A 23,035-nucleotide genomic window follows, 5' to 3' on the forward strand; every position below is an offset into this window, starting at 1 on the left:
TTTGCTATTTAATTCCATTTAGATTCATGATTAATTATCCTTTATCCTATGTCCTGATATTGGTTCATACTACAATATAAACTCCTCAGAGCAGATACCTTGCCTGTATTGTTCATCCTCATATCCCTAGCACCTAGCTTGGTGCCTCAAATATAGTGGTATCTCAAAACATAAATGTTGAAGATATGAATGAATGAATGAGGAAAAACACACATATTGTCAGACATGGAGAGGCTGTAATCAAACCATAACATTTTTTAGGTGTGGAAACCCAGACCCAGAGAGATTAGGTCACTTGCCCCAGGTTAAGCAACTAATCCATGAAAGATTGAAAATGTCAGTTCAGGTCTCTTCTGTACTGTCCTCTAAAACATGCTGCTGCCCTGGCTGGTGTGGCTCACTGGATTGAGTGTTGCCCTGTGAACCAAAGGATCACTGGTTCAATTACCAATCAGGGCACATGCCTGGGTTCCTGGCTAGGTTCCCAGTAGGGGGCATGTGAGAGGCAACCACACATTGATGTTTTTCTCCTTCTCTTTCTACCTCCCTTCCCCTCTCTCTAAAAAGAAGTAAAAAATATTTTTAAAAATGACGATTAAAAAAATAAACATGCTACTACTCAAACAAAAATTTTTGAAAGCATGTTCATCAACTCCATGGAGTTTCCTAAGCCTTTTACCTTCCTGATTTAATTCCTTAATTGCAAATTGTTCCTTATACATGGGAAGCCAATTAGCCCACTAGAGTGAAACTTCTGTGAGGACAGGGAATTTTGCATATTTTTTAAAAGATTTTATTTATTTATCTTTAGAGGGGAAGGGAAGGAGAGAGGGAGAGAAATATCAATGTATGGTTGCCTCTCATGAGTCCACTGCTGGAAACTGGCCTGCAACCCAGGCATGTGCCCTGACAGGGAATCGAACCGTGACTGTCTGGTTCGCAGGTCCACGCTCAATCCACTGAGCTACACCACCCAGGGCTGTTTTTTTTTAATTTCAAGATAACTGGCAGTTTGAAGGTACTCAGTAAATATTTACTGAATAAATGAATATATATTATTTACTTTCCACCTATAAGCAAATTCTTCATTGATGAAGAATGTTAGCATGGATTATGCTAACAAACACTCAAATGATCACATATTTCAGTAAAACTGCTCACTGAAACAGCACTCCTTTTTCCTTCCCCTGTCTTCTTTACTTCACCTTCATCACTAAAATAGGAAAAAAAAAACAGCAGTATCTATTTCATAGGATGGGTGTAAGATTAAAGAGAGTTAATACAGACAAGTGCTTAATATGGTATTTAATACATAGTTAGGTCTCAATACATGACAGCTATTAGTATAAATATGATTTCTTCCAATCAATGAATGAATAACAACCAAAATAATTAGGAAATGGAGTAAGCCAATAATGAGATCTATGAGCTTCAAAGTTCGTAAATTATGAGGGCTGTAAGTTATAGAAAGCATCTGGCATATCATAGAAACTCTCTCTGTTTTTCCTAGAACTTTTCTTGTGAAATTAATGAAGGCAAGAGAAGGTGTAACCATCCTTGAGATGAATATATGATGATTATTCCTCAAATACTGCTCCATTTATCATTCAAAAAAGATTACCTCTCCACAAGTTCTTGTCCATTCCAGCAAAGAGTGTCATTTTCAGCCACAGGGCTATGGCTGCAGATGTAGCCAGGCAAAGCACTATAGAAACTGATGAAAGATTTCAGCTTCTGAATTAGTTCCCTGAAAGAAAAACAAAACATTTGTGCATAAGAAGCAAGTAAACTCAGTATGAGAAAAGTTTAATTTCCTTATCAGCATGACAGAACAGCTCTAACAGACTGATTAGAGCCATAAATGATTTTTAAACACATTCTTGGTTGTAAGGCCACAATTTAATTTTTTAAAAAAAAATCAATAAAATTATATTAGAAAACAGTTGCCTGCTATATAAGGTATTGTTCCAATCAGAAGGATGATTTAATCCCAACATTCATTTTCTAACATGTTCAGCTTCCTCTTTTGGCTCAAAATGCTGTTACTTACATTCTCAAAGGTGCTGATTACAAGGCACACCGGAGCACTACATATCTTTTGGTTTCTGAATGTAATTGAGTGCATTGATTATAATTTACAATGCTATTACCCTAGAGATGACCCCTTTCCATGTAGGCTCCGGCTAATAGTTGCAGATCAGAATTGCAGGGCACTCAGGGTAGTATAAGCTTTATGAAATTCTCCTAATTATATAGTCAGAGAAACTGCTACAGGAGAAAGTTTTTGTTTTGTGTATATTGTGGTACCTATGAAAGGAGGGAGGAGGGAGGAGGGAGGAGGGAGTACATCCCAGTATATTATTATACACTCCTGTGTATAATATGCACCCAAGTTTTTGGCCCAAACTTTAATGGGAAAATATTTCATTTGAATTACTTATTTATTTATATTTAGATACTTGGTTTTTGTATTATAAAGGAATTTTAGCATTTATTTTTGAACACACAGATATTTTTATTGCTTTCTAGAGTTACACTTTTAATGCACAAACATAAATAAAAGAATTAAAAACATTTATATAGCTACAGAATTAGTACTACTCATGTATAATGTGCATCCTTATTTTTCCCTCAAAAATTTGGGCAAAAAAGTGTGCATTATATGTGAAAAAATATGCTATTTATTTGCTCTGGCTTTAATGCTATAAATGATAAGACAAGTGTGTGTGTGTGTGAGTGTGTGTGTGAGAGAGAGAGAGAGAGAGAGTGACAAAGTGACAGAGGCAGAAAGAGAAATTGTATTAAGTATTCAAATATGTATAAACACAAACACGTAAGTGCCCAGCCAAATTTCTGGACTATTATCTTGTTACAGATACACATGGACACACAAAATAAAATACTACAGACTGGAGAGAAGTAGATATTCTTATTAAAAATATTAAAATATTTATGTAATAAATACCTAGTGGTAAACAAAAATAAAATACTTTTTATTTTCTAAAGCAATGTTCCTGGTAGAAAAAAGTTAAAGAGTTCTTCATCTCCAAGTCTGTCTTAAGTCTTTCCTAAGTTTTTGGAGACTGCTAGGGAATTTCCTGGCAGTGGAGTAATTATTCAATTCTGTCTCCAGGCTAAGAATGGATTGGTTTGATATATAGGCCTCTGGAGGAGCCAGAGGTCTGAATCTCATTTGGACACTTGTGGGAGTCCTGAGCCCAGAAATGCCTTCCTGGGGTTGTTCGTAAATCAAGCCAAAAGAGGAAGACTGGTAGAAATTATTTTCTTGCTTTTAATGCCACTTTCCATTTTATTACCATAAAACAATTCACTTCAACTAATGATTTAAAAGAGAGAGAGCTTATAATACACATCTTCACAAAGGCTTGGGCCACAGTAAAGCCAGGGTGGTAGACAAAACGACTCAAGAAAGGTTGTTGAGATATACATATAACTCTTGATACCCCAACAGTAGTTTCCTGTTATGCTCAAACCCCAACACAGACTACTTATGGCTGGGCTCTGTCAATTTCCAAAGTAAAGAGGCTGAATTCAGGGATCTGAAAATAAAAGTCAACATTATAGTTTCTCACAGAGGAAAAAGATGGGTTCAATTAACGCTAATAGGAGAGATGCTCTGTTTTACAAGGTAATAATATGGTTCCCAAGAGTGGAAACTGAAAGACTAAAAGCTGAGACTGAGTAATTCCACCCCCCCTTTCCATGAGGAAATGGAATATGGCATTAGTCTATAAGAAGTGATGGCTCTCTCTTTAATGAAAGAGTTTCCCTTAGGCCTTCTCCTACCTCCCAACTCTCTCTCACTAATGTAGCACATGGCAAGAAAAATTGAACTCATAGAAAAGCCTTCCAATCTGACTTCCCTGGAAGTGAAAAAAATAAAATAAAAGCACTCGGGACTTCTCTCAGCCTCTCAACTCTTCCAGTTTTCTTAGCTGACCATAAAGATCACCAAAATATTGGAGAGGATTTGGTGTCTATCTAAATGTTAAGGGGATGAGAGGCTGCAGTAAAAGTAAGACCTCCCACTTTAGTATGGAAGGATATTACTTGGTGGGGAATGATAAAAGTTGAAGAAAACCACAAAGAATGTGAATAATGTGAACACAATCTGGCCATCAAATTCTAGAACTCAGGGGGATCTCTTTGAAAGTTAAACAAGGTAACTTGAGTAAAGAAAATGCCATCCTACTTTATAGGGTACCCATTACCACCACAGAACATAGAAGATGGACCTATGTGTTTTTAAAACATTGTTTCTGAATTTGTTATTTTGAATTTAGAACACAGTTCATTTAGCAACCATGCTATAATGATGGTTAGATTCTCAGACCAGCTCCTCGAAAATGAGTAGCTTAGCTGCTGACTTTGGAATCTAACCTATGTGAGTTACAAATGCCAACTACTCCCTCACTCACTTAACAGTGAAACCTTAGGCAAATTCTAAACCTTCCTGAGCCTTCTTTTCTTTATCTGTAAAGTGAAGCTAATGATAAGTTGCTGCAATGAGTCAATGAGACAATAGTTGCTGTGATGAGTAAATGAGACAATGCGTGTAGAATATTTGACATAGTACCTAGCACAGAGTAATCCCCCCACAATGTTAGCTATTTGGCAATTTACTACTGTTACAATGACCTGTAGAATATAATTATACTATGCATGTGAAATATACTGTATTCTAGATAAATTTATGTATGAATTAGAATTAACATTTTTCAAGTTCCAGATAACTTGATGTGTACAAGATAAAGAAATCTTTCATCTTTTAAGGAGGGGGTACTAAAATGTACAACCGTGTTCTCTCCCACAATATTTTTCCTGACATTCTTTCTCAATGAGTAGCTAGCTATTGGGCTGTGTAAACCACTGAACTAATCTGTATAGCATTTGGAATGGTCTTTGCTTGGTAAGAAGGTGGTGGGAGCCTTTGGAGGGAATTACAGCTAAGAGGTAGGTGTAGAGCATCCAAGGTGGAAGGCCAAGATGAAGTTGAGTTTAAAAGAGTAGATTAGTCATTAGTTATCAGGGAAATACAAGTAAACACCACAGTGAGATACCACTTTGCCAGGATGACTATAACAGAAACAAGAGCAACAATAATCATAATAATGATAGTAAAGGCAGACAACATATGTGGTGAGAATATGGAGAAATTGGAACCCTCACACATTGCTGGTGGGAATGCAAAATGGGACCCCTGCTGTGGAAAACATTTTGGTGGTTAAAGAGAAACATAGAGTTACCATAAGATCCAGCAATCACACTACTACATATAAACCCAAAATAATTAAAAACAAGTACTCAAATAAGCAGAGTTACTTATTTGAGTAAATACATGCTCATAGTAGTACTATTTACAATAGTCAAAATGTGGAACCAGCAATGTTCAACTGATAAAAGGATAAACAAATACATATTCTATATAATGGCATATCATTCAGCCTTCAAAAAGAACCCAAGGATGAACCTTGAAAACATCATGCTAAGTGAAAGAAGCCAATCATGAATTACCACATATTATATAATTCTATTCATGTGAAATATCCAGAATAAGGAATTCTATAGAGACAGAAAGTATATTAGTGTTTGCTTAGGACTAGGGAGGATGAGGGTTGGGGAGTAACAGCTAAAGAGTATGGAACTTCCTCGCGAGGCAATGAAAATGTTCTAAATTGATTGTGATGATGGTTGCAAAACTCTGAATATATTAAAAACAGTTGAATTGTATACTTTAAGTGGATGAATTATATGGTATGTGGATCATATCTCAGTAAAGTTGTTATAACATATTACCACCCCCTCCAGAAAAAAGGGTCAAGAAGAATTGAAATGTCTCAGAGGAAGAGGTTTGGCTACTGAGAGAGGGATGTCCCTTGGAACAATGGAAGGAGACAGTACAGGAGAGCTAGGGAAGAACCACGTTTGGATGGGCATGAAATAACATCATGGGTGGAGGGTGAGAAGAGAAATTTTTATGAGCTACAACTGCAGCATGGCAAGAGCTATAAACAGTGTTTAAAATCTATTTTTTCCTTTAGATGAAGTTTGTTCATTTTCTTTTTCATCATAAAACAAATAAATGCTCACCAAATATTTTCTATATTTAGAAAATATAGGAAGGCAGAAAGGGATGAAAACATTATTCCTAACAGCCAGAGACAATCACTGTTCATATTTAGATACATTGCCTTCTAGACTTTTCTCTCTGGTAAAGTTTTTTATTTATTTCTCTAAAACCTTTTCTTATTTACAGTGTTTTTCACTGAGTTGTTATTGATTTATAGTGTATATTATTCCCATTAGGGCCTACTTAGAATTTAAGGTGGATTTAATTCCACCTTAATGCAAGTTCTGAAATAAATGCAAGTTCTGAAATAATTCCCAGGGCCTGTGGGATGAGACAGTATTTGGTTCTGGCACAGCTAGCAAACCGGCCAATGCTTTAAGAGTTCCCAGGTGCAGTGTTACAGTGCAGCTCATTCCTTCATGCCAACCCTTCTACATACTGTGAGAAAATAAACCTTGGTTTCCAAAAGAAAATGTGATTTTTTTAAAAGAAATCCATAAATACTATTTTTCAGGGTAGAAGAAAGACTTCTTAAACTGTTGGAAAGTTAATGAGTTTTTCCAAAGAGAGTGACAACAGGCGATAATGTCCTCTGACTCCACAGCTAGGAAGCAGCAGAGTGTGACAGGAGTAGTTTACCTCCTACCAAGTTTCCTGGGCCTCTCATTTCTCCTCTTCATTGTCATTCCATCCTAAACTTGTTCTGGTATGGGAATTAAGTGGATTTTATTTTTATCGTTTCTTAAATAAAGTTTTATACCCCCATGCTTACAATTCTTAAAGCAGGTCAGTCGAATATTTCCATTTCTCTCTTTAAATAAAGATAGCTAAAACTAAATTAAGTAACATATTAATTGCCCACATATGACTCAGTCACGATTTCTTTTCTTTGTGCTAGTAACCCATGACAGACAACAAAAGAATCTCCACCCATGAATTTAGGCTGCCTGCTCAACTGAATTGTCTCTAGAAAACAACAGCAAGAAAAAGAAAGTTTGGATAATTAGGTGCCTGGGATGAGAAAAACAATTTGTTTGGAAGGAACATTCTTTGATTCCAATTCCACTTTATTCTAATACATACATGCCAAACAAAGCATTTGACATATAAATAGTGGAGCCTATGGCTCTCACTTAGGACAAACTGAACACTTGCTTACAGTGGTCTGCTCAGGAAAAAAGAGTCTCTTCATAGAGGTTTCATTCAATGTGTTAAATGTGGAACTAAAGGACGGGGCCCCTTTGCATGCACGAGCCATGTTGAAATATTGCAGCTGGGTGCACGTGATCTCCCCTGGAGGGCTCTCACCATTCTCGAGAGTCCTGTTCTCCGGCTGTGGGGGAGGGGATTCCCTTTGCTTTCTTGCAATGATTTGCTTGGGCAGGCATCAAAGCAGCACTAATTGGAAACCACTAAAAGTAAAAACAGGCTTTCATTCCCTAGTGCAGATCCTGAACTTTTCTCCTTCACCAGTAAGCCTCCTTTTTTCTTAACATAAAGTAATATGAGCTCATTATTTTTTTCTAAATTGAAAACACAGAAAAGCACATAAACTAAAATAATTATAATTGAAATGATGTAGGATCATGCTTAGTGCTGCTGCAGAGAACCTTTTGCAGTCTTACCCCAAACCATAATTTTCTACCATTCCAGACAATAGCCCATACTTTTTCTTACACTGTTCCCTTTGCCAGCAACACCCTTTCCCTCCTCTGTCTGTTGAATTTCTACTAGTTCCTGAAGGCCCAGCTCAAAAGTTACGGTACCTTTTCCAAGAAACTTTTCCTGACTCACAGGAGAGCTACGACTTCCCTGCCTGTGATGCTGCCACCCCTTTGTACATAGCTGTTTGGGCACTTGCCTCTAATGTATGAAAACTATTCATTTGTGTGTCCATCTTCCTAACTAGGCTAGGAGGAGCTCCTCCTATTCATCAGAGCTTAATCCTTACACAATGCATAGCATATAGATGGTATTGACAAATGTTGAAAGAAGTAGAGTCCAATTTAGAGTAGAATGACTTGTACCAGACCTGAAACTCATTGATTCACTCAGGACATACTTTGTTGTTTTGTTCAGAGGGTGGAAAGCACCACTGAACTTACAAAGCTGCCTAGCCAAACCAGAGCAACAATATGAGAGGGAGTGGGAGTCAGCATTGATTTGGACCAGGGAGCTGAGATCAGCTTTTGTTCTTTTCTTTCTAGGTCATTTACTAGTGTCACCTAATCTATTGCCCCTACAGACCAAGCCAGAGGGAAAGGGGAGGAGGGGAAGTACAGGAAAAAGAAGGCTGGAATACACAGATGGAATTTCACAAGGGTGGAGGGACTATGTGACTTTCTTACAGGTCAGCAGTTGGGCCAGAAGCTCAGTATAAAGATTTTGAAAAGGGAAAGATATTGCTCATGTGTTCTACTAAACTTTATGGGGGATATGCAAATGACAAGGTAAACAGTATCCTAAGGGAAGTAGTGAAAGAAACATTCAAAGGCTGATATCTGAGATGTGCTGAAAATATATTAGAGTTGAAAGGGGCTATGGAAATCTCATTTCTTCTATTCTGAATGTGCTATTGTACGTCTTGTCCTATCCTCACTGTTTTAAATCTGATGACAGATATTTTAAATATTTATACCTTAAAAAGATGCAGAGTCTCATACGTAGGCCATCAGCTGAATATCAAACCGCCTTTAAATTGAACTAAGGTATTTCTAAGATTAGTTGTGTGTTGCAAACTACCCAGTTGGGGGCAGACAAAACAAACACATGACTTCTGAGTGCTACCAAAGGAATCCTGCATTTCTTTGTGTGTTGTTATTTTTAATAAGGCAAAGGGCTTTTCAACTCATAATCAGATTCAGACGGCTTGCCCACAACCTCTGCAGACTGAATGCTACAATAGGGTTTCTTTCCAATTATCATATTTGTAACCATAGAGGATGGAGCTTGGGCATGAGTGTGAGGGTTGCTGGAAGCACATACATTTTTCTGGACAGTGTAAAATGCTGTGCATAACAAACTGAGAAGTTTATGAAGGTACTAACACTGCCAAAACAAGCCCTCCAATAACATCAGATTGCAGGGGGCAATGCATTTAGCCAGAGATCATCTTAATCTCCAGTTCTTTCCTTTCCCTAAGAGGGTTTACAATGCCTATTTGAGGGAGTTAAATGAAATCAGACACTCTTTTGCTGTTTTGTTTTCTTATTCTGCCAGAGAATTCACAAAGAATGGCTCCACATCAAACTCTAATGCTTCATTTTACTAAAAAGATGAGAAGCATCATGGGCCAGGCTCATGTTTCCAACATCCAAAAGAGCCCTGCCTGACTACCACTTACTGCAGTCAACAGGTTTTGGAATTTCCCTTACTATCTTTTCTTTTCTTTTGGGATTAACAAAAAGTCCCAAAATGAATATAAATGAAGTGTCAAATCTCAGTGCCCAGCCAAGAACCCGTTCATCGATTTCTTTTTTCCCTGGAGGTATGAACACCCACAGAGTCCTCCATGTCCCTCCACAGAGCTCAAGATAAAAGCCATGACATCAGGGCCTTGATGAATCTCTTACTTACTTAAAAATATACCCAGGTTGCTCTGGCTGGTGTGGCTTAGTGTGGCTCAGTGGATTGAGTGCTGGCCTACAAACCAAAGGGTCTCTGGTTCGATTACCTGTCAGGGCACATGCCTGGGTTGTGGGCCAGGTCCCCAGTAAGGGGAGAGCGAGAAGCAACCACAAATGGATGTTTCTCACTCCCTTTTTCTCCCTCCCTTCCCCTCTCTCTAATTCTTAAAAAGAAAGAAAAGAAACAAAGGCCCTTTAAGTATCCAGGTTGACAAGGTAATTTCAAACTGGGACCAGGGTTAGGGTGTTTACTTTGAAAAAGCTCTACGTGGGGTTCTGTTATAAATCCATATACCACCTCCTCCATGACACTTTCATTGCAATTCCCTGGGCAGACTCTCTTTCCCCATAGGCTGCTTGTATATACACTGGACATTCTTTTGCACTTACAAAACTGTTTTGGAATTATTTGCATTTAAGTCCATTTTCACATCACACTGATTTGGAGAGCAGAGACTGTGTCTTGATTTTCAGTGCCTAGTATATATATGCTGGCACATAATAGGTGTTACCTACAATTTATTTCTATAATGATATAAATATAATATAAATATATATTATTGTATTTATAAATATATTACACTTATAATTTGTATTTCATTTATATATCTTTAATATATAATGTTACATAAATTATTTGCTTCAGTCTAATGTGCAAGGGGTTTCTACCAGTTGAAGACCAATGGCAAGTTAATTCCTCGGGTGGTTTAGACAGAATGAAAGCAACAGCAAACAATAGACAAAGGACAGTCAGGGGCTAAAGAGATCCTGGGAAAATGGCCTCATTTTGCCTTTTTTGAAAAACAAAAACTTGCCAAAGAACCCCATGCTATAGGGATATGGTTCTCAAATATTTTGGTGCCAGGAACCCGTGGGGGTTTTTAAAGATGTCCACAAATCCTTTGATACTATGTCTTTCAAGAGGTGGGGCTTAATTTCCCTCCCCCTTGAATGTGGACTAGAATTTGTGACTTGCTTTTCACAAACCGAGCATGGCAGAATTGGGAGGATGTCAACTTCTGAGACTGGCTCATAAAACACATAACAACCTTCCTCCTTGCTCTCTTCCATGGATCACTTATTGTGGGGAAGCCAGAGGCCATGTTGTGAGGATACCCATGAGGTCCATGTAGTAAAGAACTAAAGCCTCCTTCCAACAACCAGCATGAACTTGCTAAATGTGTAAGTGAGCCATCTTGAAAGTAGATCTTTCAGCTTAAATCAACACTCAGATGACTGCCAGCCCCAGGCAACATCCTGACTGAAATATCTTTAGAGACTCAGAACCACCTAGCTAAGCAGTTACCAAATTCCTGACGGAGACTATGAGACCATGAACTTGTTTGGTTTAAATCACTGTTTTAGGATGATTTCTTATACAGCACTAGATAACTCATACAACCCTTTAACATTCAAAATTGTTGAGGACCCCGAAAACCTTTTGTTTATGTAATGTATATCAACTGCTATTTACTGCTTTATATATTAAAACACAGAAAGAATTTAATTTTAGTATTAATTTTAAAATAGTGAGACATTATATGTTAACATAAATAACACTTTAATGAAAAAAGTAATTTAGCTTTTTAAAATATTTTATTTAGTTAGTTTTAGAGAAAAGGGATGGGAGGGAAAAAGAGAGGGAGAAAAACATTGATGTGAGAGACAAGTATCAATTGGCTGCCTCTTTTACACACTCCAACTGAAGACCAAACCCACAATTCAGGCAGGTTCCCTAACCAGGAATCGAACCCGAGGCCTTTCGCTTTGCAAGAGGATGCCCAACGAACAGAGTCACACCACTTAGAGCTGAAAAGTGATGTTGTTTTTGCATTTTTGCAACATATCTTTACTGACTATCTTAATAGGAGACAGATAAATTCTTCCATTTGCTTCTGCATTTAATCTGTTGCAATATGTTGCTTTGGTTGAAGTATATGAACAAAAGCCAGCTTCACACATATATGTAGTTAGCAAAAGGCGGAGCACAACGACCCCCTGAAAGGGTCTGTGGGACTCCTTGGGTCCTATAATCACACTTGAAAATTTCTGCTACAGGGAAACTAGGAATCCATTAGTTTGGAAATCAATAAAAGACAAGAAAATGGGACTTCCTGATATGCTTCTTTGAAGCACTATCTCCCAAGCAGCCTTATTGCCTTCTCTCACTCTGAACTATACCATTTATGACTAGAGATTACTATTTCAAAACCTCCTGTAGTAAATGGATGTGAATGGAATAATTTATCCCAAATGGGAGATGTTACTTATTTCCTCTCTTCATTTTCCATCTGTAGGCCAGTCTCTCCCTATGGTCCTCAGAGTTGTGAGGAAGTAGAACTCATGTCCAGCTATTCTTGAGCCAGTCTCAGGGTTGGCTCCACGTGCATTGATTTGGGGTAAGGTAGTTCTCCTAGATTTGTGTTGGGCTTCGTATCAAATTTCTGTGACTTATTTGTAAACACGATGCAAGAACAGGAAAGGAGGGAATCTGGATGTGGTGAGGAGGAATGAAGAGAATAAGAAACAAACTTTAATTTAGTACCTTGTCTGCTATTTATTTTAATAAATAGGAACTGATTCCTTCATTTTATCATTCTTTTTAAAAATATTTTTATTTATTTATCTTTAGAGGGGAAGGGAAGGAGAGAGGGATAGAAACATCAATGTATGGTTGCCTCTCGTGAGTCCCCTGCTGGGAACTGGCCTGCAACCCAGGCATGTGCCCTGACTGGGAATCAAACCGTGATCCTGTGGTTCACAGGCCCGCACTCAATCCACTGAGCTACACCAGCCAGGGCCATTTTATCATTCTTAAAAGAGTGTGTAGAGTGTGCAGGGTGTGTGTACACATGAGTGTGTGTGTGCCATTTTCTCTCTGGTGAACACATCCTGGACTCACAGTTAATAATGGGAAAAGCCACAAACCAAATCATCAGAGATCAAATCTCTGATTTGAGCATTGTGAGATCAAATCATAACAAAAAAAATAACATGACATTGTGAGATCAAATCATAACAAAAATGTTTTATCAATAAAATTCTTGATTACAGAAGTTCATTCCGCCCTGCCTTGCTGTACTGAATAGTTGCATATGGTAAATTTACATGTACATATGGCTTGAATATAATACAATATCTTTTTCCTTTAACACTGACAGATGACAGAATTTAATTAACCAAACACTCTACTTAGAAGGACTAAATAATATATATTTAAGAAGCTTCACTCGAGTGGTTTTTGACCTTAAAACACAACTGCTAATTGTGTACTAAAATAGAGAAGAAAAAAAAACCTCTCACCTTCTTCGACTGGACAAGGTTTCTTCATGTTCTACATGAGCAACTTTTAATACCTTCTTGTCAATGAACAGATCCTCAGGATAATAAGCAGATCTATATTGGCGTTGTTGAGAATGGGCACATAACTTGCCAATCTGGAAAAAGAAATGCAATATAATTATATGATACTTTGAAAGATATGATAGTAGAAACAAATTCTGATGCACTTCAATTTCTTCCCCAATTTCTTTCTAAACAGCAGAATGAAGCTGTTACTGGAGTCCAAAAAGGTGACATGCTTTTAACAGAAAGGACCATGTATGGAAAAGAAGGCTAAACACCATGGGTGGGGGTACTCTGAGCACCACATATTCAGACATTCCCTTAGATAAATCATGCTTTTTTTTCTATAGTGCAATGTATATTTGAGAGGACCCTCTACACAGGACTGATGCCATTGATATCTTTTAATGGCACTTGGTATTTATACATATAAAGAAGTTCACAAATGGGCATTGCAAAATTTAGGAAGAACCGGTGTAGAAAACAAGGGGGTGTATGGAGATGTTTAGAGTATTCTGTTAACAGAAGAGAAGCCTCCCATGCACAGAATGCTCTCCATTTTTACGAGTATTTTGGTATAAGACCTAAGCTAGGGGATTCTAAAAAAAGGTCAATGTAGTTGCTCATCTGGCTTTCCTAAAAATGTCAGAGGGAAGGAAGAAGGAAAGCCCACCAATCAGTAGCCAGTGTCATTAGCTATGAATACACTAAATATGAGTTTATTGAATAAACTCAGGATTGAGAGTATTAAAGAATATACAAGGTCTGCCTGGAAAAAGTCTAGCCATTGTTACTATAATGAGAATGGTTTGCACAACATTGATGTAACCTGGCAGCCAAGGAGAGTGACTGGAATGAGCATGCATGAACAATAATGACTTCACTGTACTAGTCAGTAGGGGTGGGGGGTAGATGCCATGGAGTGAACATGTGTACTGTGAGGCCTTTGCAGTCAAAGTGACTGAGCAAGTAGGGCAACAAATATGTATCAGGTTTTCCATGAAGCTTGAACATTCCTCCACGGAAACTATTCGGATGATTCAGAAGGCCACGGCTATGGGCAACTGCTGACTGGCAACTTTATAATGACAACGTGCCGGCTCATACATCATGTCTGGTGCAGAGGATTTTGGCAAAACATCAAATCACCAGGTGACTGAGTGTCCCTACAGCCAAGATTTGGAACCCTGTGACTTCTGGCTTTTCCCACAACTAAAATCACCTCTGACAAGAAAGAGATTTCAGATCATTGATGACATTCAGAAAAATATGATGGAGCAGCTGATGGTGATTGGGAGAACTGTATAAAGTCCCAAGGTGCCTACTTTGAAGGGGACTGAGGCATCATTGTCCTATGGGTAATGTTTCCTTTATCTTCTTCAATAAATGTGTCCATTTTTCATATTACAAGGCTGGATACCTTCTGGACAGACCTCGTAGGTACTTTACAGAGTCTACCTTCTTTCCTCTCTTGCTCTTCCCCCCCTCCCTCTCTACTTGATTCCCTTTCTTTCTTCCTCCGTCCCTTTATTCATTCATTTGTTCATTGAAAAATACTTACTGGATGCCTCTAAAGCTTAGCTCTTTTACACTTCTACAGCAATGACAAAAGATACCACCAGCTTTCTTATCTTATTTCGAAATGATTTGGTTAAATTATTTATAGATTTTATATAAATAATTCAGACAGAAGCCTAATTCACTTTCGGACAGAAGCCTAATTCAACTTCTATATAAAGAAGTATAAATACATATGCATAACCCATTAAAACAGACAATAGTTTGGTGATGGCCAGAGGGAAGGTGTTGTGAAGGCAAGGGGTCAGTGGGGATATCTGTCATAGGGTAAACTATAAAAATAAAGTAAAAAATAAGTATAAATATTATCATATATCTCCCCTGTGCCAGACACTATGCTGAACCATTATCACTCCCATTCTGTAGGTAAGGAAATTGAGGCTCAGGGAGGTTAAGTTACCTGCGTAAGGCAAACGGGCAGTGGATTCGACCTAACTTTGAACCCAGTTGTCAGACTTCAAAGCTTATGTAATATCACCTCACTAAAAGACGATGCTTGATTTCTAGTTCTTTACATTCTATATTTTAATTGAGTTTATTAGGATGACATTCATTAACAAAATTCACAAAGCCATACAGGTTTCAAGTGTACAACTCAACAAAACATCATCTGCACACTGTACCATGTGCCCATTACCCCAAGCAAAGTCTCTTGCAGTCCCAATTTCCCCTTCTTTGCCCACCTCTACCCAGTCCTCACCCACTTTTCCTTCTGGCTATCACCATACTGCTGTCTGTGCCTCTGTGTTGTATATATATGTTTTTTGGCTAATGCTGCGAGGGGGATTTCCAGTCCTCAAAAAACAGTCAACACAGCCCAGGTAAATGCATAGATTGTACACTTTAGGAAAAAATATTAGAAATATCTTGTGAAGACAGGGATTATACCTTTGGTACTTCTATATCTCTGTAGAATTCAGACTGGATTTAGTATATAGTTAGCACTCAATAATGGTGAATCAACTGAAGTGAATGGAAGGAACCTCCTCATATTAGGACTAGCACACCATTCTACTGATAGGCAATGCCAGCTTCTGGATTTCTCAAGATGGTCACAATAATATTTACTAAATTATTTATCTCTTTATTAAGGCATAAATGTCATTCAGTTTGCATAGCTTGGGAAAGTTTTCCATATACAAATAAATTATTGAATTAGAAAACACCTAGAATCAATAGTAGATAACCTTCATTTATGAAAGACAATACCTAGAGTCTAATATTCATACTAGCTATTTTCAATAGCCTATCTTAATGAGAATGAAACAAAAGTTGCAGGCACTTAAAATACAGTTGACTTTTGTCCTGCCTGTGGGGCTCATTTGGTTGGGAGTCATCCTGCAAACTGAAATGTTGCCAGCTCAAAACCTGGTCAGGACAGATGCCTGGGTTATGGGTTCGGTTCCCAGTTGGGGTGCACGATCAATGTTTCTCTAATGCATTGATGTTTCTCTTCCTCTTTATCTCTCACCCCTCCCCCTCTCTAAAATAAAAAAAAATACAGTTGACCCCTAAATAACATGAGTTTGAACTCTGTGGATCCACTTGTATGTGGATATGTGACTTTTTTTCAATACATACACATAGTACCATAAGTGTATCTATTCTTTTATGATTTTCCTTTTTTTTAGAATTAGATACTGCATTTCTTTTTTAAAAAGATTTTATTTATCTTTAGGGTGAAGGGATAGAGTGAAGGAGAGAAGTATCAATGTACGGTTGCCTCTTGTGAGTCCCCTGCCGGGAACTGGCCTGCAACCCAGGCATGTGCCCTGACTGGGAATCAAACCGTGATCGTGTGGTTCACAGGCCCGTGCTCAATCCACTGAGCTACACCAGCCAGGGCTTCTTTTATGATTTTCTTAATAACATTTTTTCCAGCTTATTTCATCATAAGAATACAATAAAAATATATAACATACAAAATATGTGTTAACTGTCTGTTAATGTTATTGGTAAGACTTCTAGTCCACAGTAGACTGTTAATAATTTAGTTTTGGGGGAGTCAAAAGTTATACACAGATTTTCAGCTGCACAAGAGGGATTCATTGCCCCAACCCCGACACTGGTCATGGGTCAACTGTATTCCATTTGCCTTTGGAATGTATGATACTAAATTTTTCAGATGTGCTCATGTAGCACTATTTGACTTGGGCTAATATTAATTTCAAATGAGGAATCTGCATTCTTGGAATTTGCCCTAATTGGTAGCAGTCGGGTAGGGTGCTTTAGGATAAGGCAGCAATGTTCAATCTTTGTCATCTCACCATACAGATAAACTAATTACTAAAATTCTGCACCACACCAAAAATAGATTTTTTTGCCAATCTGACAGAAATTAGGTATAGTTTTGATTCATTTATAACAGGCGGCTATTGTTGTATTGATTGTTGTCATTTTTTTTTAATTTGACAGTCTAAGGAGAAAGAGGTCCATGCCCATGAATACACAGTCAGGTACCTCATGTTTTACAAATTCTTATGGCACACCTGTTGAAAATTATTGGGCTAGAGGCCTGCCTGGTTGGACTGGGAAGTCAAGTTCCAATCACTTCCAAGACACATAATGCAGATACAAAGGACTTAAGGTAGACTGTGCATGAGTAAATTATGTTCTTAGACACGTACAGCTTTACTTCATTAAACTGCAGGGGAAACATTCATGGAACAAAACCTTGATTTTTGTTCCATAAATATCTACTTATTATTCTGTGAACATACATGAATGTGAGAGTCTATTCCACCACAATCCAAGTAGTCTTACTCAGTGTATTCAGGAGCACATGACACATTCTCTTGAGCAATACCTGGTCCATATCTGGCACTGAAATCAAAATCTTTCATGCATCTTTCACAGTAACTTGTCTACTTGCCACCTACAGCTGTGAAATCTTCCTTCCCCTTGAATGTCTGCCCTTACTATCAGCGAATACTATTTGGGCCACAGCAAGACTTTAAAGTTTTGAACCCCTCCCAACCTAATGGAAAGGGGGTGCAGCCAAGGCAGAAGTAGGAAGGTTAAGATGCAATGAGAATGTGGGCATTCTGCAAGCTGCCCTTTCTTCCCAAGTCACCCAATGTGGTATTATGGAGCTGACTTCCCAAGACTCTGTGTGGGGTAAGGGGCAAACAGTGGTGTCCTGCCAACACCCTACTCTCTCTTCTGAAATCTAAAATCCACCACATCTTATCAGACAAGCTGTATTTTCTTCCCCAAATCATGATGAAGCAAGTTCTTGGCATATACAAAGAATTTGTCAAATGTAGCGCCCCCCTCTTTGTCCCTTCTGCCCACATCTTTCACCTCCACACTGTGTGAGCTTTAGTGAATATTATGATCTTATTTTGAGACATGGACGTGAAAAGAAAACCCAATTTACAAAGAGATGCAGTGTTCACATTACAGATGTCCTTTCATCTTCACACTCGGGAAACATCCCTGGGAGCCCTGGGAGTTAATCTGCAGTTGCACTTGCTGAAGATGTCAGCGTCCCAAGTGGCATTTTAGAAATCCGTGTTCTGCCCAAGACTTTCAGACTCTTAAATAAGAAGTGCAATCCAATTTCCTTTCACTGACTAATGTACCTAGTCAAGGATGCTGCTACCTTTAATTTACTTAGTTGAAGTGAATTTATTGAACAGGCGAGTGTCTCCTTCAATAGACCTGGAATATAAAACCTTTTTGTTTTCCGTGAACTGTGATTTTTAACCGTGCCTTTATTCATGTGCCAGAACCTGTGGCAGGGAAAGCAAAAGTGCTATGAAGTGTTATAAGACTGGAAACATAAGAAGGCAGGGCCTCTGACCACATCCAGGCCAGCAGATCATTCTATCACCTTAGCACCATTCTTTTCTAACCAGGCTCCAGAAGCACTGGCTTTGTACATACACGAGGGGAATACACTGCTGGGGCCCAACAAGGTATAGCAAAGAGCCCAATAGACTGAACATCAAGAGACCTGGCCTACAACCCCATTCTACCTCTAACACATAACAGGATTTTGTTCCTTCTTTATGATACATGATCTGTGCACATTGCATTGTGTGCCCACCAGCCAAAGTCAAATCACCTTTTGTCACCATAGATTGGCTCCCTTTACCCTTTACTACCCCTCACCCCTTCCCTCTGGGTTTTGTTGACTCCACCTGTAAGTCTAGTTTCACACAAAAGAGGAAGGTGTGATATTTGAAGTGCATATTTTATTCTGGACTCTTGAAAAAAAGGGGGAGGATTACTTTCCAAACAGAACATGTTTTGAAAGATTTTGAAACCATGCAAAGCATTCGCTTTGATGTATTTCAAACATGCAACCCATAGTTGACATGTAAAGAAATGTATATACTCCATTGGTTAAAATTTAACTGTATTCTTTCTCAAGCCCCCATTTGAAGTTGGTTCTGGGAGCTCTCAGGTAATAAAAAAAAAACCCTCAGACTTCATTTTGCCCTCTGGGTGGCTGAGCAGAGAGTCTACAGTACATTGTAAGCTTCCCACTATTACCAATACTTCACACTTGTAACACAGTACCTTATTTCTGCCTTGTGCTTTACAAGTAGCAACTACATTGATTCTCCATTCATTCCAGCGAGTCCTACAACAATCCTCTGAGACATACAGAACAGGTATTATCAACCCCAATTTAGAAACAAGGAAATGGAAGCTCACAAAAGTTAAGGAACTTAAGCAAAGCCATGGTGCTACTAAATGGCTGAGCTGGAACCTAGATCCAAATCTGACTCCAATGCATATCTTTCTGTTTTTTATTCTCCTACCCTCATGCTGGATTTCTTTCCTAAAAATTTTTGAAAACATTTTATTTACTTTTTAGAGTGGGGAATGGTGGGAGAGAAACATCAATGTGTGGTTGCCTCTCATGTGCTCCCCCTACTGTGGGTCTGGCCTGCAACCCAGGCATGTACCCTGACTGGAAATTGAACCAGTGATCCTTTCGTTTGCAGGCTGGCATTCAATCCACTGAGCTACAGCAGCCAGAGGCCCATGGTGGATTTCTGTCAAGAGGATAGATATGTGGGCCTTCCCAGTACTGGCTGTGGCCAAGCTCTGCAGTCCTATAGACATCTCATCCATAATTGGAGAAGAGTAATAATTAGGCAGAATTTAGAATCATACTTCAAAGAAGAGCTAGTTATTAAAGATAGACAGAAAACTGACATCCAGTTTTAACACGAGTTACAAGCAGTATTTCCAGTGGAGTGATTTAAATGTAACCTGCCAGGTAAGAGTGAGCTAAGCATACATATTAAAGCGCTGGATTCTCAAGTTCTGTGGGAGAGGAGGCTCTCCAAGGTCTCCCTTGCTGCCTGCAGGATGACCCCGGATGGTGGCTCCTGAAGTCAGATTCTTGTATCAAGTACAAAATCTGTAATTCCTACAGTCAAAACTGGTCTAATCTGATAAATGGACTAAGTATATGCTTTCTAGTTTCCTCCCAAATGGTCACTCCAGGTTAATCCTATGGCTACAAAAATACCTTTAAGCCTTTAGCTGTTATAGCCTAAAAGACTTGAAAATGGGGGTGGAAGGGTGTTACTAAATTCGAGTGTACCTCTGACTCCCTCCCTCTCTAAATGAGCCCTTATAGACTTATTTTGCCCATGATTTAAAAATCAACTGAATGAAAACCTTTACATTTTCTTTCTCAAGAAATATATAAAAGGGGCGTGTGAGTGTGTGTGTGTGTGTATGTGTGTGGGTGTGTGTTAATTTACATGGCCCATATGCATGCCTTACCTGAGAGTCGTGAGAGGATCAAATAAAATAATTGAGCAAAGTATAATGTCTCCCACATCCATAATAAAGGAAGGAGGTGGAGGGTGGGGAGAAGCAGAGGTGGAAAGGGAAACATTCCCATCAGTGAGTCTGTGACACCGGAAAAGCAGTGTATACATCACACTGCCCTTGAAAATGTGACGGCTTTTGAGAGTGAAGATGGCCTTCTTACTGAATTGTACTCCGTGATCAGCACAACTGCTTTCCTCTTAAGAGCTGCACCTGAGGCCACCAAGACTTGAGAACCTCTAGAGGGCCTTCTTCTCAGTTCTATGAATTACATAACTTTCCTGCTAGAAACCAGCTGATTACTGTTGTCCCAGAGGAGTGCTTTTCTGAGAACTGTTGCTACACAATTTGTATAAATTTAGTATTTAATCAATGATAGACTCATTAGGGCCCTGAAGAATTAAAAATAAAACTTTCTCTAAGGTTATACAATTTAAATATCAATTCTGATCCTGGGATCTGGAGGATGATAGCCCACGGCATTTGTTTTAGGTATAGGAGTGTGGTGGAATGGGATGGGGTGGGCACTCTGAAGGTTTCCAGTTAAAATGAAATCATGAACTTCAGTTCATTCTGTTGAATTTTCTATTATACTGTTGTTTGATTTCATTTCATTAAATCTTAAAAGTTTTAAACAAAATATATATTGAAATGATGTAATATATAAGGAAAACTTTTTAATAGTAGTAACCATGCCCACTTAACAATTCTACAGGTATAATAAAAATGCTAATATATGTTAATGTTTAGTGTGTGGTTAATGTTTTGTCTTGTTAATTTCCCCAGGGCTTTTATTACTGATTTAAATCTGCCACACTACTCAACTGTTTGCATTGCTTCCACAAACTACATGGAAGGTGCTCAAATGAGTACTGATTAACAGAAAGGAACAAACATTTGGCTGGGCAAACCATTCTTATATGCTTGTAATCATTACATACATTTTCTTGAAATGAAATGGGCATGGCAGGTGTTTTTCATTCTTTCTTTTCTACAGAAAATATGTATATGAGCATTAAATTATGTTATAACCCTGTACTTCCGGAAGCACATAATCGTTAATTAGCTATTGATTGATCTGGATATAGAGCACAGGGGATAATGAACAGACCTGGTGACAATGTAAGTGTTCCTGTCACCCACAGATGTTTGACTGTGACTCATCAATTGCCTGACCATTAAAATGAAACTTCACTAGTAATCTGCAATGTATTATGAATCAAGATATTTTAAGAAATTAGGTGCCATTATTTGAACATTCCATTTAAGCTGGCTGTTTAAATAAATCGCAATTCAAAAAATGGAACTTACGTCCCACAGGTTGGTCTGCTGTTAAGTTGCACTATAGCACTCTAATATGGTGAGAGGACCACAGAAATGTGGAGTCAGGAGACCTGTTTCAGTCCCAGCTTATCCTTTTACCACTTCAATAACTCAACACAAGTCATTTAATGTCCTTCAAACTCAGCTTTCTCATCTGCACAATGGAGATAATAACACAGCTTACCTTACCTGAGAGTAGTGAGAGGATCAAATGAAATGATAAATGACAGTGCAATGTTTCCTATGTCCAGAGAGAGAAATCTGACTCATTCATTAAGTGAGGACTGCTTACCTTTTACAGGTTTCTGTGTTAGAATCTTGGCTTAGCTTGGCAGGGACGTAACTGGCTCTAAGTAATATCTGGAGGAATTCTTTAACTGGGGGCTTTTGAAAGAGAAAATGGGTTTGATGGGACTGGGTCTCCACTCTGAAAGGGAACCACACTAAGTCTGCCCATGTTGTCTGTGCATCACACAGTCTAATGTTTTGCTTTGGGACACCTAAAATATCCTCTTCTGTTCTTCAGGACCCCAATTTCTGATAGGTGGCACATGATCTTTGCTGGCTACCCTGTTTCTCCAGTCTGCAGCCTTGTGTTTGTGGGCAAGAATGCTATAGGTTTTAAATATACTTTTGTAGAAGAGACTCCCATTTTACACATTTATATCCGTAACAAATGGATTCTCTGCTGAAAATACAATCCTGCATGTGTGCTTAACACTTCTGATTCAACACCAATCCCTTCTCAGCACCAAGAGCTCAGGGCATCATTGCTTAATCATATGTGACCAATATTGTAGGGGTTAAAAGAGAACCTCATGTAGTCAATACACTCAGTACAGAATTTAAAATACTGCTTCTCCAAATGCACTCCCCTGTTTTTGTGCCCTGTCACAGTGAAAAGGAATTTTCATCTACTCAGTTTGTCAAGCCAGGAGGAACAAGGCACTTCTGGCAATTTCTCCCTCTTCCTGACTACCTTATATCCAGTGACTAAGTCATTTTTTTTCTCTCATAAACAACTTTTAAATTTGTATACTTTTTTACATCTTCAGACCTAGGGTTCCACTAATTCTCTCTTAGAACGATGTTTCTCAAATTTTAAAGTATATACAAATCACCTGGGAATCTTATTCATGTAGAGTCATGTACAATAGGTCTGGGGCAACATCTGAGATAAGCAGCAAGGTCCTAGTATAGTGGATGTCAAGTGTGGCCCCCAAACAAGCAGCACATGTCACCTGGGAACTTGTTATGAATGTCAATTTTAAGG

General features: G+C 38.4%; 1 protein-coding gene across 1 annotated transcript in view; it reads right to left on the reverse strand.

Moving 5' to 3' along the window:
• Positions 1-23,035, reverse strand: part of GPC3 (glypican 3) — a 435,757-nt gene that overhangs the window by 134,234 nt on the left and 278,488 nt on the right. Inside the window, exons 4-5 of the mRNA XM_037046045.1 lie at positions 13,021-13,154; positions 1,622-1,747 (exon numbers count right to left, since the gene is read on the reverse strand). Of these exons, the coding sequence (XP_036901940.1) occupies positions 1,622-1,747; positions 13,021-13,154 (260 nt within the window). The remainder of the gene's footprint in view (positions 1-1,621; positions 1,748-13,020; positions 13,155-23,035) is intronic.

This window comes from Sturnira hondurensis, unplaced genomic scaffold (genome assembly GCF_014824575.4).
Source record: "Sturnira hondurensis isolate 20B ecotype Veracruz unplaced genomic scaffold, ASM1482457v3 Scaffold0004786, whole genome shotgun sequence".
In the NCBI taxonomy this organism is placed as follows: domain Eukaryota; kingdom Metazoa; phylum Chordata; class Mammalia; order Chiroptera; family Phyllostomidae; genus Sturnira; species Sturnira hondurensis.